At 35.0% G+C, this 15,670-nt stretch overlaps 1 protein-coding gene across 1 annotated transcript in view; it reads right to left on the reverse strand.

Moving 5' to 3' along the window:
- The window catches only part of dapk1 (death-associated protein kinase 1), a 160,128-nt gene that overhangs the window by 17,835 nt on the left and 126,623 nt on the right, over window positions 1-15,670 (reverse strand). Inside the window, exons 19-20 of the mRNA XM_056458172.1 lie at window positions 9,292-9,369; window positions 6,604-6,820 (exon numbers count right to left, since the gene is read on the reverse strand). Of these exons, the coding sequence (XP_056314147.1) occupies window positions 6,604-6,820; window positions 9,292-9,369 (295 nt within the window). The remainder of the gene's footprint in view (window positions 1-6,603; window positions 6,821-9,291; window positions 9,370-15,670) is intronic.

Genomic DNA, 15,670 nt, shown 5'->3' on the forward strand with positions numbered 1-15,670 from the left:
TTCATTATTTAAATATGTTGGTTCTGAAGGACAGTAGCAATAAAGGCATTTCAACAAAATAAGAAAAAAGTTTAGACATTCTAACAACCTACATCCAATGCTGAGTGGATCTACTGAGTTGATCAGTTTGGTTTATACAGTAACTATGTTTTACCCATCCATCACTTCAGTCAGTTTGATCCACTCATTTGCTTTTTAACTGTATTAAATGATTTGCATTAAAGAAAACAGTACATAAAATAGCATACACACAAACAAAGAAAGAAATAAAGATTTAGATTTAGAAGACAGGATTTTATTTGGGCTTTTATGTTGGACATTTTCATCCTGCTTGAATTTTGAATCCTGCTTCATTTTCCTTTGGCTTAGTGCCTTTATTAATCAGGGGTCACCACAGCGAAATGAACCACCAACTTATCCAGCAAATGTTTTACACAGCGGATGCCCTTCCAGCTGCAACCCATCACTGGTAAACATCCAAAGGCACTCATGCACACTCATACACTATGGCCAATTAAGCTTATTCAATTCACCTGCACCACATGTCTTTGGACTGTGGAGGAAACCGGAGCACTCGGAGCAAACACACAGGGAAAACATGCAAACTCCACACAGAAATGCCAACTGGCCCAGCCTGGACTCGAACCGGCCACCTTCTTGCATTGATTCGATCGTGCTAACCACTGAACCACCATGTCGCCCTATTAATATATTTATTATTTCCAAATTAATGAAGTATAAGCAACTTTTTCATAATATTTTCTATATAGGATATAGTATATAATACAGAATTATGGGATGACCCAAAATAACACAGTATCATCAATTTATAATCAGTTGATCAGTTTATTTTTCTCTGGTTATTCAAAGTGCACTTTGACAAAATTGCATAGAAGCATTAAAAAATCTGAAAATCGTTATCTGTATCTTTATAGATTTATAATAATTCTTTAAACAATATAACATTATGTTATTTGTATTGAACATGAGAAGTGTTCACGTGATATATATAAGAAAGCTGAAACGTTTAACTCTTTGGAAGGAAACTTCTGCAACATTTGTGTTTCTGGAACAGACTGCATTGTTTTTTAGCCTGTGGAGATGTGATGTGACCTCACACAAGAACAAATAACTCGGACATGAAGATTCTGGAGGTGAGGTGAACTAGAGACGATACACAGTCTGAAGACACAGACAAACAATGAATTAATCATTTATGCTTCATATCATTTGACTTTGGTTGAATTATGTTTGTGCTTTATTCAAAATCTGATCAACATTTATATAAGTAGACACATTGGGGAATTTGCCTGTTAACATGTAACTTTAATAAATTCTTCCGAAGTCAATAAAGATTTATTCACTACGCTTGAGCAGACTTAAAGCTCCAAGTCAGTTAATGTCCAAGCTTTCCCATCATTAAAAACTAAGCAAGCAGATTAATCATTGCATGACTGGTGTTCCTACATGGTATTGGTATTTGCTTTTCAGTGATTTGATCAGTAGAAATGCATTTCTGTTTTTACCTGAAATGTGTTCAAATGCAAGCTTTAGTTATGATAAATATGATCAGGTTTCATAGATATTCTTACTACTAAAATTCCTAGAATATCCCATGACATTTACAAGACTTTTCCAAGTAAGTTGTCATGACTTAATGTTTCATGTAATGTCTACATATACAGTACATACCAAAAGGTTGGACACACCTTCTCATTCAAAGAGTTTTCTTTATTTTCATGACTATGAAAATTGTAGATTCACACTGAGGGCATTGAAACTATTAATTAACACATGTGGAATTATGTACATAACAAAACAAGTGTGAAACTACTGAAAATATGTCACATTCTAGGTTATTCAAAGTAGCCACCTTTTGCTTTGATTACTGCTTTGCACACTCTTGGCATTCTCTTAATAAGCTTCAAGAGGTGGTCACCTGAAATGGTCTTCACTTCACATGTGTGCCCTGTCAGGTTTAATTAGTGGGATTTCTTGCCTTATAAATGGGGTTGGGACCATCAGCTGTGTTGTGCAGAAGTCAGGTGGATACACAGCTGATAGTCCTACTGAATAGACTGTTAGAATTTATTTTATGGCAAGAAAAAAGCAGCTAAGTAAAGAAAAACAGGTGACCATAAATACTTTAAAGAAGTCAGTCTCTAGAACAACTGTTAAGAGGAGACTGTGTGAATCAGGTTTTCATGGTAGAATATCTGCTAAGAAACCACTGCTAAGGACAGGCAACAAGCAGAAGAGACTTGTTTGGGCTAAAGAACACAAGGAATGGACATTAGACCAGTGGAAATCTGTGCTTTGGTCTGATGAGTCCAAATTTGAGATCTTTGGTTCCAACCACCATGTCTTTGTGTGACGCAGAAAAGGTGAACAGATAGACTCTACGTGTCTGGTTCCCACCGTGAAGCATGGAGGAGGAGGTGTGATGGTGTGGAGATGCTTTGCTGGTGACATTGTTGGGGATTTATTCAAAATTGAAGGCATACTGAACCAGCATGGCTACCACAGCATCTTGCAGAGGCATGCTATTCCATCCGGTTTGCATTTAATTGAACCATCATTTATTTTTTTAACAGGACAATGACCCCAAACACACCTCCAGGCTGCATAAGGGCTATTTGACCAAGGAGAGTGATGGGGTGCTGCGCCAGATGACGTGGCCTCCCCAGTCACCAGATCTGAACCCAATCGAGATGGTTTGGGGTGAGATGGACCGCAGAGTGAAGGCAATAGGCCCAACAAGCACTAAGCATCTCTGGGAAATCCTTCAAGACTGTTGGAAGACCATTTCAGGTGACAACCTCTTGAAGCTCATCAAGAGAATGCCAAGAGTGTGCAAAGCAGTAATCAAAGCAAAAGGTGGCTACTTTGAAGAACCTAGAATGTGACATATTTTCAGTAGTTTCACACTTGTTTTGTTATGTATATAATTAATTCCACATGTGTTAATTGATAGTTTTGATGCCTTCAGTGTGAATCTACAATTTTCAGAGTCATGAAAATAAAGAAAACTCTTTGAATGAGAAGGTGTGTCTAAACTTTTGGTCTGTACTGTATGTGGTAAATAATAAGAAAAAAAAGCATGTTTGAATTTATTACAGCATATCCTAAAACACACAACAATTTATTTAGTTTAAATAATATTTTATATCTATGTAAAATGTATTTAGATAATGCTTGCCCAGCACTAATGTGAGAGATTAATTGTTATTTTCCAATTACATAGAAGTAAAGATAACTAACCTATATTCAAGAATATAGAGATATTAAACTAATTACAATGACTTTTCCAAAACTTTGTGGGTTTTTCTAAAATTCCATGAGTTTTCTAGGTTTTCCACGAATATTGCATGATACTGATTGACAACAAGATAATCTTCATATAATCATATTCCAAATGAGTTTGAAGAATACCATAGTAGATGTTCAAGAAAAGTGATAATATTTGATAATTTTGCTTAACTAATTGTAAAAAGTCAAATTAAATGTGAAAAAGGCAAAACCAACAAAGAAAAAATAAATAAAAAACAGACAAAAATGATAAGTAGCTCAAAATCATTTGATGACTGTGGAGACTCACCACATGGGGGCGCTCTTTGCTCAAGGCCAGATACCAGCTTTCACAAGCAGAACAAGATTTTTGCATAGTGATTAAGGATATTATCTGCTAATGAATTAAAAACACATACACACAAAGGATGATCTATTATCCCCTATTATGTTTACATAATTAAAATTGTCCAGCCAAAAAAAAACAAAAAAAAACTTCACAAAACCAAACACATGCCAAGAGCAATTTTAGTTGGGAGAAATAACATGAGAGAGTCAGATGACTCAAACTTTTTTTTTAACCCAGCAAATGTGTTAGTCACACTGCTCTGCATATGTCTCGCACTATCAACGCCTTCCCCTCAACTTTGCTTTTTCTATAAACTTTTCTCACAGAAACCCTGGGACGAATTTCTCAGTTTGGCTGTGGCAGAGGGAAAAAAGTTTGTTTCATAGGTAACACATTACATTGATGAGATTCCTCCTTCTAAAGATAGATGTATGACGTGTGTTTGTGTTAATCTAGGAATGAGTCAGGACAACGGGAAAAAAGTCGTTATTCTCCGAGTTGCTAAGCCTAAATGTGAGCCCTTTGATTCACATTTTTCCACATGGATAATACAGATGCTCTAGAACCTTAGTAAAAACTGAGTGAGAGATACGTTTTTTTCTTTGCCATGAATTTCATGTTACACTTTTTTTTAATGTTTCCACCTTTTTTAAATGCGTTATGATACCAATACATTTTGTCAAAATTTTAAAGATACTGTTACACATACTGCTTATTATCTAATGTTAATAATGTTAATTTTGTAAATTAATAAATAAATACACAAACTTTACACAAAATGTGCATGTGTGTACATTTACTTCACTGATTTCTTTATTTAAAAGGCTTGAACTGCACAGATTTTAACTGTTACAAAAGCATTTAAGTTTAGAATACATACACATGGTCACTCTTGTGTCAGCCTGATCAGTCATGAAAAATCAGTGTCATCATCAGTGCTCATGTAGCCAAATGATTAATATATTTAAACTATTGATGTTTTTAGAAAATATTGATACCCAATTAGTATTTTAAAAGCATCGACATATCGATACTACAGCATCAATGCAAAAAAAAAAAAAGAAAAAAAATCTATTTTGAGTTCACAGTGTTTTGCTCCTCCAGATTATTTTCTCTTTGTATTCCCTATAGTAGAATAATTTTCAACATGCATCAGTAATATTGCTGCAGAAAGACTAATTTTGAGTTTTTGGAGTTACTCGGGGTCTGCTGAAAATAATTTGTTAATTCTATCAAGTTGTCTTTTACTATTTGATAGATGAACTACTTTAAATAGAGATTAAAAGAAAAAAACCTTCATTGATTGTTAACAGTTTTTTTTAATGATTATTTTTCAGGGTTTTTCACCTTTATTTTGACAGTACAGAGAATTGACAGGAAAGTGTGGGGAGCAGAGAGAGGAGAAGGATCGGCATAGGACATCGAGGCGGGAATCGAAACCGGGTCGCTGCGAAAACTGGAGTGCAAGTATCGGTGCACTTTGCACTACACTAGTCCCTGTCCACACGAACAATAGTATTTTCCAAACCAGTTTTTTTTCAATTTTAACCCTGCGTGGTGTAGATTGACAACAATATAATCATATCTTTATATTTATTCCAAATTAATTTAAAGTATACCATAGTACATGTTTAATAAAGGAAAGACGGGGGAAGAGATTTGTTCATTTTGCTTAACTTCTCAGTAAATGGTTTAAGAAAAAAAAGTAAAAAGCAAATCTGAAAAACAGTAAAACAATCAAACAAATAAAAGAACCCTAACCGTAAGTTAACTTAACATAACGTTATGTAACGTAAGGTCATGTAAGTTAATGTAACTTAACATAACTTAAAACAACTTAACGTAACGTAACTTAACGTAACGTAACTTAACGTAACGTAACAACTTAACAAAACATAACTTAATGTAACATACCTTAACATAACGTAACGCAAGGTAATGTAACTTAACGTAACATACCTTAACGTAACATACCTTAACATAACATAACGTAACGCAAGGTAATGTAACAACGTAACTTAACGTAACGTAACAACATAACTTAACGTAACATACCTTAACATAACGTGATATAAGTTAACTTCAAGTTTCAAGTTTATTTGTATAGCGCTTTTCACAACGGTTATCAGTCAAAAGCAGCTTTACATTTATGATTTCATTAGTCATAATTAGAAAAGTTAAGGAGTTGTGTATAGGTTTGAGAGTATACAGTATTTTTTGTATGTGGTTTGACTATTCGTTTACATGAAATGCAGTATCAGCTGACTGAAAACTCAGGCCAGGGTGAAGGCTGATTTTCAGACACTCTGTTTACAGTGTGATTGTGTGGCCAATAAAACCAGATTTAGACATCAACGGGTGCACCATTTTCTCTTTTCTCACTGGCCAAAATGGTTGGGTCAATACCAAATGTGGTAGATGCAATTGAGGCAAATTCTGTATATTCATGGCAAAAAGCTTTTGAATTATGTGTTGTTTGTGGAGCGTGATGCTAATTCACCTTTGCTCACATGTTTGTAATGATTTTGTATGTAACTTACCCATGTGAATATAACATAATGAACGTGACAAAATCTACATTTAAAAACGCTATACAAATAAAGGTGAATTGAATACTTCATTTCATTATTTGGTGTGAACCAAGCTCAAATAATAATAATAATAATAATAATAATAATAATAATAATAATAATAATAATAATAATAATAATATTAATAACAACAATAATAATAATAATAATAATAATAATAATAATAATAATAATAATAATAACCACCACTTGTCGGTTCAGTATGCCCTTGACAGTGCAGCACAGGGTGTTTTCATGTGGACAGAGATTTTTTTTTTTAAAACAAGGGTGTTATTTATAAAAATCCTCATGTACAAGTGGACAGGGTCTCACTATTATAATTCATGCAGAGGATCGTGGGTGTGTTAAATCCATAAAGAAACCACATGGTCCTACCAGCAGGTTTGGAAGTGACTGGCGAGGCTGGGTGTCGGACAGGGTTGGTCAGCCTGGTCCTCCTCCTCCTAAAGAAGCTCCTCAAGATGCCACACTTCAAGGACTCCACCAGAGTGCTCTTCCCTGCTCCAGAATGACCGAACAGCTTGAGTTTGAGGCGATGTTGGAGGGTCTGTGTGGGTCGCAGCTGCTGGATGTAAATGCTCTTATGGTTGTCCTGTAAACCCAGTCGCAAAGGGCATGTAAATGAACACATTTCATCGGCATTACAACCTGACATATGGACTGCTGACATAATGGTAATGTGACTGAGAATGTGTGGCGCATTCTAATGAGTGTAATTTATAGGCACCTAATAGCTAGTATTCCGAGTCTGCCAACTGAGCTTAATCCACTTCCAAAGCAAAGAGCAAACTGCGGAATGAACCTGAATGCCAAGGATATTATCTTTCCAAAGCTGAAGTCAAGTTTGTAGCATATACAAACCATACATTTGAGAGGTAGATAAGCTTTGAGTGAGCAAATGAAACATTATCAATGATTTAGATGTGATGCTTTACCTTTACCTTGTTTTTATCATCCAATCATAAGTGTTTTATCTAGCTTTCATTAGAAATATCAAAGTTAAATAGGCTTATTTAAATGATAGCTTGAAATAATGAAGACGGATGGCTTCAACAAATGTATGTAGCATTAATTTTTTTTTTTATCTGAAAGTACCAATTTAGACGTTTTTTTTAAATGTTGAAACAGTGCAGAGACTGACAGCTTCAATAAATCATTTAACAATCCTTTTAGCTCTCAGTTGGTCTGATTTTAATGGTGAATAAATCTGTCATTATAATTGATTCTAATATATGGGATTTTTACTTTACTTTTATTTGACTGCTGTGTTGTATTTAATACATTTTTGTTAAGAACTTGAACTCTGCTGGACAAAAGACATTATTTAACCTTTGTGTGCTGTTGGGGATGATTTCATCCACTCTGGGGTGAATTTAAGTCTTAATTTGACCACAACATTATCTGTGTTTCAGCAAATAGAACAGAAATAGACTTTTTGGTGACAAATCGTATTCTGATACATATTTTGGGGAAATGCTTTGAAAATATTCCAAAATTCAACAATACACTGGACAATTTTACTACCGTTTCGTTATGTACGTGGCTGTTTTTGGCCCATTGACTTCCAGTATAGCGATATTGATTGTAAAGCCACGACTCGATATAATTATGCATTCCTTATTGATGCTGGTTTTACCTGTTGGGCAGAGGTTAAAATTTATTTTTTACTGTTGATCATCAGTTGCAGTGCAAAAAAAGGCTTAGTTTCTGCCTTCTTTATGGAGTACAGTGTGTGTGTTTGTGGAGAGAAAGCTTTGTGTACTTATCTTGATATGTCTGAGAAAATCTAAATAATCAGCTCGGCTTTTAGAACATCAAGTCAAGTCAACATGTCGACTACATGGACATACAGAGAAACAAAATGTTGTGTCTCGCAGGACAACAGCGCTACATCAATTAATCATAAATAGAAACACAACACTGGACATAAAAGCAGCTATTTAAAAAAAAACTATGCATAACTAACATGTACAAAAGATACCTTACTATACACATAATACTATACACATAAGACAGGCTATACAAGTACTTTTACATGAGACTAAACAATGTTGTGCAGGATATTGTGCAAGAGAGGTATTAAAGGTGAATATTGTGCAAAAGAGGAATTTAAGGTTTAATATTGTGCAAAATCCAACGTTGAGGCAAGCAGTGCAACATGATGGCGGTACATTTATAGTAAACATTGTTTTCCTAATTGAGTAGTAAACATAGTAAGTGTATTTACACACACATACGCGCACGCACGCACGCACGCACGCACACACACACACACACACTATAATCTACTGTTGTACTCCATAGAACTCAATATACAAGCTTTTTGCACTGACCTATTGATAAGCTTAATGGTGCCAACTGATGATCAACAGTAAAAATGACACCTTTTACCTCCTCCCAACAGGAAAAACTACCAACAATCAAGAATGCATGATTATATAGTGTCATTTTATTTTATTTTATTTATTCAGGGACAATGTTCAACATAACATGTTGTGCCAGAGTAAGCTATAAAGCTAATTTACATCTGTAGTCCCTGGGCAGGAAGTTGTAACAAATTTAAAAGCAAAAAATCAGTGGCTGCATATTTGATTTTGTTTCAGCCAAATTTTAAGAACATGGCTTAAAATCACGGCTTTGGAATCACAAAATGTCATTTTAGTGGAAGTCAATGGGGCAAAAACAGCCATGAACATATTCAAAGAGTAAAAAATTTGAACCAGGCACAAGGGTTAAAAAAAATGAAAACAACCCAAATGAAGTTTAGATACTGTTAACTATATTAAAAATGTGCATTACAACCAATATGAACACATTTCAATATGTAATATACAGCTATAAGAAGATGGCCAAATATTTATAAACTCTTTTTAAATTACCAAAATCAATCCTTCTGAATTCCTTTTGGAGCCACAAGAGTCATTCTTGAGGGTAAACCTGACATCTCTTGCAGGTGCCATATTCAAGACAACAACAATCTCATGAGAATTATCCAGCACTCATGTAATGCAAATGAACATCTCTTGAGTCTCAGTGAGATGAATAATAAACAAAGGCTCGCACCTTTTTCAGCTTGGCCAGCAGCACTGCTACATGCTCCTGCTGCTCTGCAGCGGCCAGATCCTCCGCTGTCTTTCCATCCTGCAAGACACGATGACAGTGATGGATCAACTGCAGCCACAGAACATTACAGGCAATGCAGCGTCTGTGACACAGATGAATGGGTCGAGCTGGATAAATAAAAGTCCATCAGCCTTTCATCTGCTCTGTATTACTAGAACAGCGTGCTAATAAAGCTCTGACAGATAGAGAGATACATGAAGAGAAGGTGAGTGAGTTTGCAGGGAACAGGTGTAAAAAAAAAAAGAAAAAGAAAGTGAGAAGCTAACAAGGGAAAGCGAGAAAGAAAGAAGAGAGCGAATATCAGCTAACAGCTCAACGGCGTGACTCACAGTATGTTACAAAAGCTGCTCGAGATAAACAGCGGGTACAGCGATGATTATGGCTGAAATTATTGACAGGTGTAATGCTGCTTTCAAGACACAGCAGATTATTACAGGGTGAGTGCACTTGAAGGACAACACAAAACTCATATGATTTCAAACAAATATGAGTCAAATGAATATGAATTTTTGGCTACACTTTTATGCGACTGCATGCACTTTCCTTTTTCTGTCTGGCTGCGTCTCTCACTGAAAAAGAGTCGTGATAAAGAGTGTAATATTCTCCTGAACTAGTTCAATTATTCACCCACCTGCTCCCACTTCTGCCTATCTGTCTGTCTGCCATTTAAAAAAATCTCATTACTAGGCCCACACGGAATCTGTGTGCGCAGATTTCTGCTGATTTTTAGCCCATCGAGTATATATATTTACTTGTATAAATTAATATTTATTCACTTTTAAATTAATTTCACTAATATTATTGTGATGGAATAATAATTATATAAAAATGTTCATATTATTTATTTTCAAAACAGTTTGTAAAGTATTATTTTCTGTCTTTTACTTGATTTATTATATGAAAGGCTTGCTCTGTTTACCAAATAAGTGGATCTAATTGGATTAGCATTGTAAACCTTAAATAAAAGTTGTTTCATGTATTGGGTTTTTAGTTATGATTCTCCTAAAATCATTTTTTTTTTTACAAATTGTTTAGCAGAAAAAGCAAAAAATGTCCGCAGATTCTGTCTGGCCCTACTCATTACCTGCCAGAAGACATGAAATTATACATAATTACATTTATTTGATTGGTTCCTATGCTTAGGTTTAGTAATTTTATGTTTAATGGCATGCAAATCTAATAATCGTTTAATCTAATAATAATCTTTTCATTGTCGTCAAAGTAAAAGAGCTGAATCTAAACATAAGAGGAAAATAAAATATAAAATGTCTGATAAAAGGATACACAAAAACACGTAGATACATGCATGCATACACATACGTAGACACAGAAAGACCGTTTGTTTTACGGTGGCCCGGTAAGGGCAAAACAATATTTCAAAGTGTGAAACACTTTTACAAAGCTTGAGACAAATTTACATTTGGAAAAACATTTTACCCATGATAAGACACAATTACATAGGAAAAACTATTTTACCAAGGACGAAACAAATTTACATTTTAGAAAAAAAATTAACAAGACGCAAAACACTTTTACAAGTCCCGAAACAAAGATTCGTCATTTTCACAGCAACAAAACATGCCCATACCAAATAAATATTCTTATTACTTGGTGTCAGTGTCATTGTAAACATTATTGATTGTAATATTTGTTTGGCAGAACAGTATATAACCAAAATTAATGTAAATAAATAATTATAATTGACATGCCATTAACGGGATTCGAACTCAAGTCAAAAGGTTCAGCGCGAGTATCAGTAGACCTATCTAACTGAGCTATCCAAGACTACATGTTGAGGTCGGTTTCGATATCTTTATCGATAAGCTTTGATTGTTTCCATGTATTTGTGTTTACATGTTTCTGCATACTCTCACGCTGATATTTTCTCAGAATAGCTCTAAATGGCAAAACGATGTTTGAATCGCAGTTGGTCAAACCATGATTTTTATAGTTGTAGACTCATGTTAACCTGTGCCTTTGGACTCGTGTTAACCTGACCAAAGTCACACACAAGCTGATATTTTCCAGCATGTGGTACATTCCCTTTCTGTAAGGAATCTGTCATTGTAAAATTGTTTCGGGACTTGTAATTTTTTTTCTAAAATGTAAATTTGTTTCATCCTTGGTAAAATTGTTTTTCCTATGTAATTGTGTCTTATGATGGGTAAAAATGTTTTTCAAAATGTGAATTTGTCTAGAGCTTTGTAAAAGTGTTTCACACTTAATAATGTAATATTAATAATAATACTGTAATATTGTTTTGCACTTCCCGGCCACCCTACAAACATCCACCTACATACCTGTACACACACATACACGCCACACATGCGTGCACATACACAGAGAGAAAGAGACACATACCCACACACATATATAAGCATAAACACACAGAGAGAAAGTCAGACAGACAGATCCTAAAATGTTGATTGTTAAACGTACAGTTTATTCTGATCTTTTTTTTTATTTGTGTATTTATTTTCTAATAGTAATAATAATAATAATGATGATAATAATAATAATATGGTGTATTAAGTCATGGTGGTGCAGTGGGTAGGACAATCCCCTCACAGCAAGAAGATTTGAGTTTGCAAGTTCTCCCAGTGTTCGTGTGGGTTTCCTCCGGGTGCTCCGGTTTTCCCAACAGTCCAAAGACATGCGGTACAGGTGAATTGAATAAGCTAAATTGGCCAGTGTATGTGTGTGAATGCAAGAGTGTGTGGATGTTTCCTAGTGTTGGGTTGCAGCTGGAAGGGCATCCGCTGTGTAAAACATATGCTTGATAAGTTGGCTGTTCATTTCACTGTAGTGACTGTGATAATTATTATCATGATTATTATTATTATATGTTTGTATATATATATTTTTTTCTGTTACTACTAGTATTCACTGTGTTTATTGTGTTTTTTTATATATGTATGCACGTCTTTATAAAATTGATAAATGCTTTGGCAAAACATTTGTAACATTTGTCATGCCAATAAAGCAATTATTAAATTGAATTGACAGAGACAGAAAGAGAGCTTTGTTTTTGTGAATTGTTGAGACATTCCATAGGCTTCCATTGTTGTTTATACTGTACGAACTGTGTTTCCTATAGCCCTACACCTTACCTACCCCTTACAGAAAACTGTGTGCAGTTTTACTTTCTGGAATAAAAAAAAACTCATCTGTATTATTTAAGTCTTTTGAAAATTTTGGGGAGACACGGTGGCTCAGTGGTTAGCCTCACAGCATGATGGTCACTGGTTCGAGTCCTGACTGGGTCAGTTGGTATTTCTGTGTGGAGTTTGCATGTTCTCTCCTTGTTCATGTGGGTTTACTCCGAGTGCTCCAGTTTCTCCCCACAGTCCAAAGACATGCACTAAAGGTATAAACTAAATTGGCCATAGTGTATGTGTGTGCATGTGAATGTGTATGGATGTTTCCCAGTACTGGGTTGCAGTAATGTGTAAATCATATGCTGAACAAGTTGGTGGTTCATTCCACTGTGGTGACCCCTGATAAAGCCAAAGAAAAATGAATGAATGAACACCAGCAATGTCCTCATAATTCACCATCTCCTTAATTGTAATACCTGTGCCATACCCAGTTCATTATACACATGTGTGTCCTGATGTTACAAAAAATGAATACACGCGCGCAAACGCACACACACACACTCCATCAACCTCAGTGTTAATCACCAAATTAATAATCCTGATAAAGTGGAAGGCCTGGAAGCTCTGCATTATGATATGGCACTAATGTCCAAAACCCCAGATGTCATTAATACCCTGCGACCCCCCTGGAAATAAATGTACTCATTTAAGTCGGTTAATAAGGACCAACCAATCTACATTTTTAATAATCTTGTGCTCTAGCTATGGAGATATGGAGTGATATAATGCTATTAACACACCAAATGCACCTCACCTTAGCGGTTCATTTTGCACTGTAAAGATTTCCATCTTAATGTGGAAACAACTAACGTAAACAAACATGCAAAAATATCCATTAATTTCCTTAAAACCAAACTGACGCACACAAAGATGTCCCATGAGGTTTTGATAGCAGAACGCAAATGTGTGATTGCGAAATCAGCATCATGAAGACACCAGCTGGGGCTAAGGAAACAAGAGCAAATAGAGTATATCCCACAGAAAGGTCATGTGTAGAAATACACACACTTACACACACACAAACTCAAAACTACTCTGAAAAAACAAACAAACTTGAAACTCAACAGCACATAAACCTCAGGACAGTCTTGGGTTTAAAAAAAAAAAATATATATATATATATACACATTTACCCAAAACCCACCACAGCCCTCCACCAAACCCATTAAAGATTTAACACCTTGGGATACATGTACACAATCACAGACACACACACACAAAACACCTGGGGCCACAAGCACAAGCAAACCACACAAGCAGAAACAGCTGTGTTCCTCCTCAAACCGATGGGGACAAATTAAGCAGCCTCCCTCTGAAAAGCAGCCCACGCGCAGCAGAGCCACACGGCAGAGGTGTTAAAACACCCAGCGAAAAGCTATAGTAATGCCGGCGTTTCGTGCACTGTAATTACTCTTATCTACTGTCGCTTGATGAAGCACGCGCTTTCCTACCAATTAGACTTTATGAGATATGACTACAAATTCTCCCGTACAAAACAGCCCGTTTTCTTATTCACGGTTTTTGTGCGCCTGCTCATCTGCAGCTTACAGTATGTGTCCCTACGAGGATGTGCTTGCATTCATTTACTGATTGCGTTTATCTCTCTAAATATTAAAGCTGACTGAAAATCTCAAGGCTGAATGGAGCTTCATGATGTGAAGGAAACAAATCTAGTTTCCGTCAGACATACTGACTACATTTTTTTTCTTCAGATTTATATTTTTGAAGAAAATGTGAGATTGATGCTGGGTGTGGGTTTTGTTGCTACAGCTGTCAACGTGTTCTGTGTGGTTGAAAGTGTGTTGCTAAGGTGTTCTAGAAAGTATCGATTGGATTGATCAAAATAGGCCATATATTTTTTATATCCTTCCCCCTTTTATAATCAACTAATTGAAACTCTTAGTCTGATATCTTTATATATTCGGATCAGTAAGATTTCTGAATAATTAAATTATTTTATTCAGCAAAAATGCAATAAATTAATTAGAATTGACAATAAAGATGTTATGAAATACCTTTATTTCAAATAAATGTTGTTCTTTTGCTAATTTTCTATTCATCAAAGAATGTTGAATTCCACAAAAAAATAAAAATAACTTTTCAGTATTCAAAATATTATGATTTCTGAAGGATTTTGTGTCCCAGAAGACTGGAGCAATGGAAGCACTGCAATCAGACGAATAAACTACATTTGATATACGATTATATATACTCTAGAAATATATCTAGAATATATAGGAATAAATATAGAACTATTTCTTAATGTTGAATTGTCATATTATTGACTTCACTGTATCTTTTACAGAGTATATGCAGGATTCCTAAAGGTATTCTAAAGGTAATTTCAATACCTTTTCAAGACTTTTTAAAGACCTTCTCAGAATATTTTAAGACCTTATCGCCACCAAGTTGTAATCAATATCAAACCTTTCACTTAATAAACAGTTGCTAATGAACAGTTGAAGTTAAATAAATGAATGGAGCAACAACCACACAACAGAACTCAAATAAGCTTGGAAGAAACAAAGCTTGAAAGGGTAAATTACGCAGTTGTTTTCAGCAACAGGCTTCAGCTGCTGTTTAAACTTGTCTTCAACCAGGAGTGTGCAAACTTACATTTTGCCATCTGTTGCGCTCTATGGTTTCGCTACATGTGGAGAGCATCACATCACCTTCCCGCGTTTGTCGCAAATTACATGACATCACCCAGACGGAGGAGCTTGACCGGACCTCCCCCACCAATTGTGTGAATCGAGCACGCCATTGTTAATATTAAAGGGAATATATAAATATATTTATGCTATTTTGGAGTCAAACACTTTGGAAAACGCTTGAACAAAATTTTAGACCTCGTTAAAATGCGATTAAGACTTTAATAACTTTTAAGGGCGTTAATTTTCTCATAATTGTCAACAATTATCAACTTTTAATACTTTTTAAGACCCCGCGGATGCCCTGTTTTAAAACAGACTTGTTGAGTACAATTACTTTACAATAAAGTAATTCCTACATTAATTCATAAACTAACATAAAAACAAACTAACAACTAAATAGCTGAAAAATAAATCTTTAATTAAATAACAGATAAAGTACTGGTGCACATATTCATTTATAAAACATTCATTCATTTTCTTTTTGGCTTAGTCCCTTTAACAAATCAG

Source organism: Danio aesculapii, chromosome 5 (genome assembly GCF_903798145.1).
Source record: "Danio aesculapii chromosome 5, fDanAes4.1, whole genome shotgun sequence".
In the NCBI taxonomy this organism is placed as follows: domain Eukaryota; kingdom Metazoa; phylum Chordata; class Actinopteri; order Cypriniformes; family Danionidae; genus Danio; species Danio aesculapii.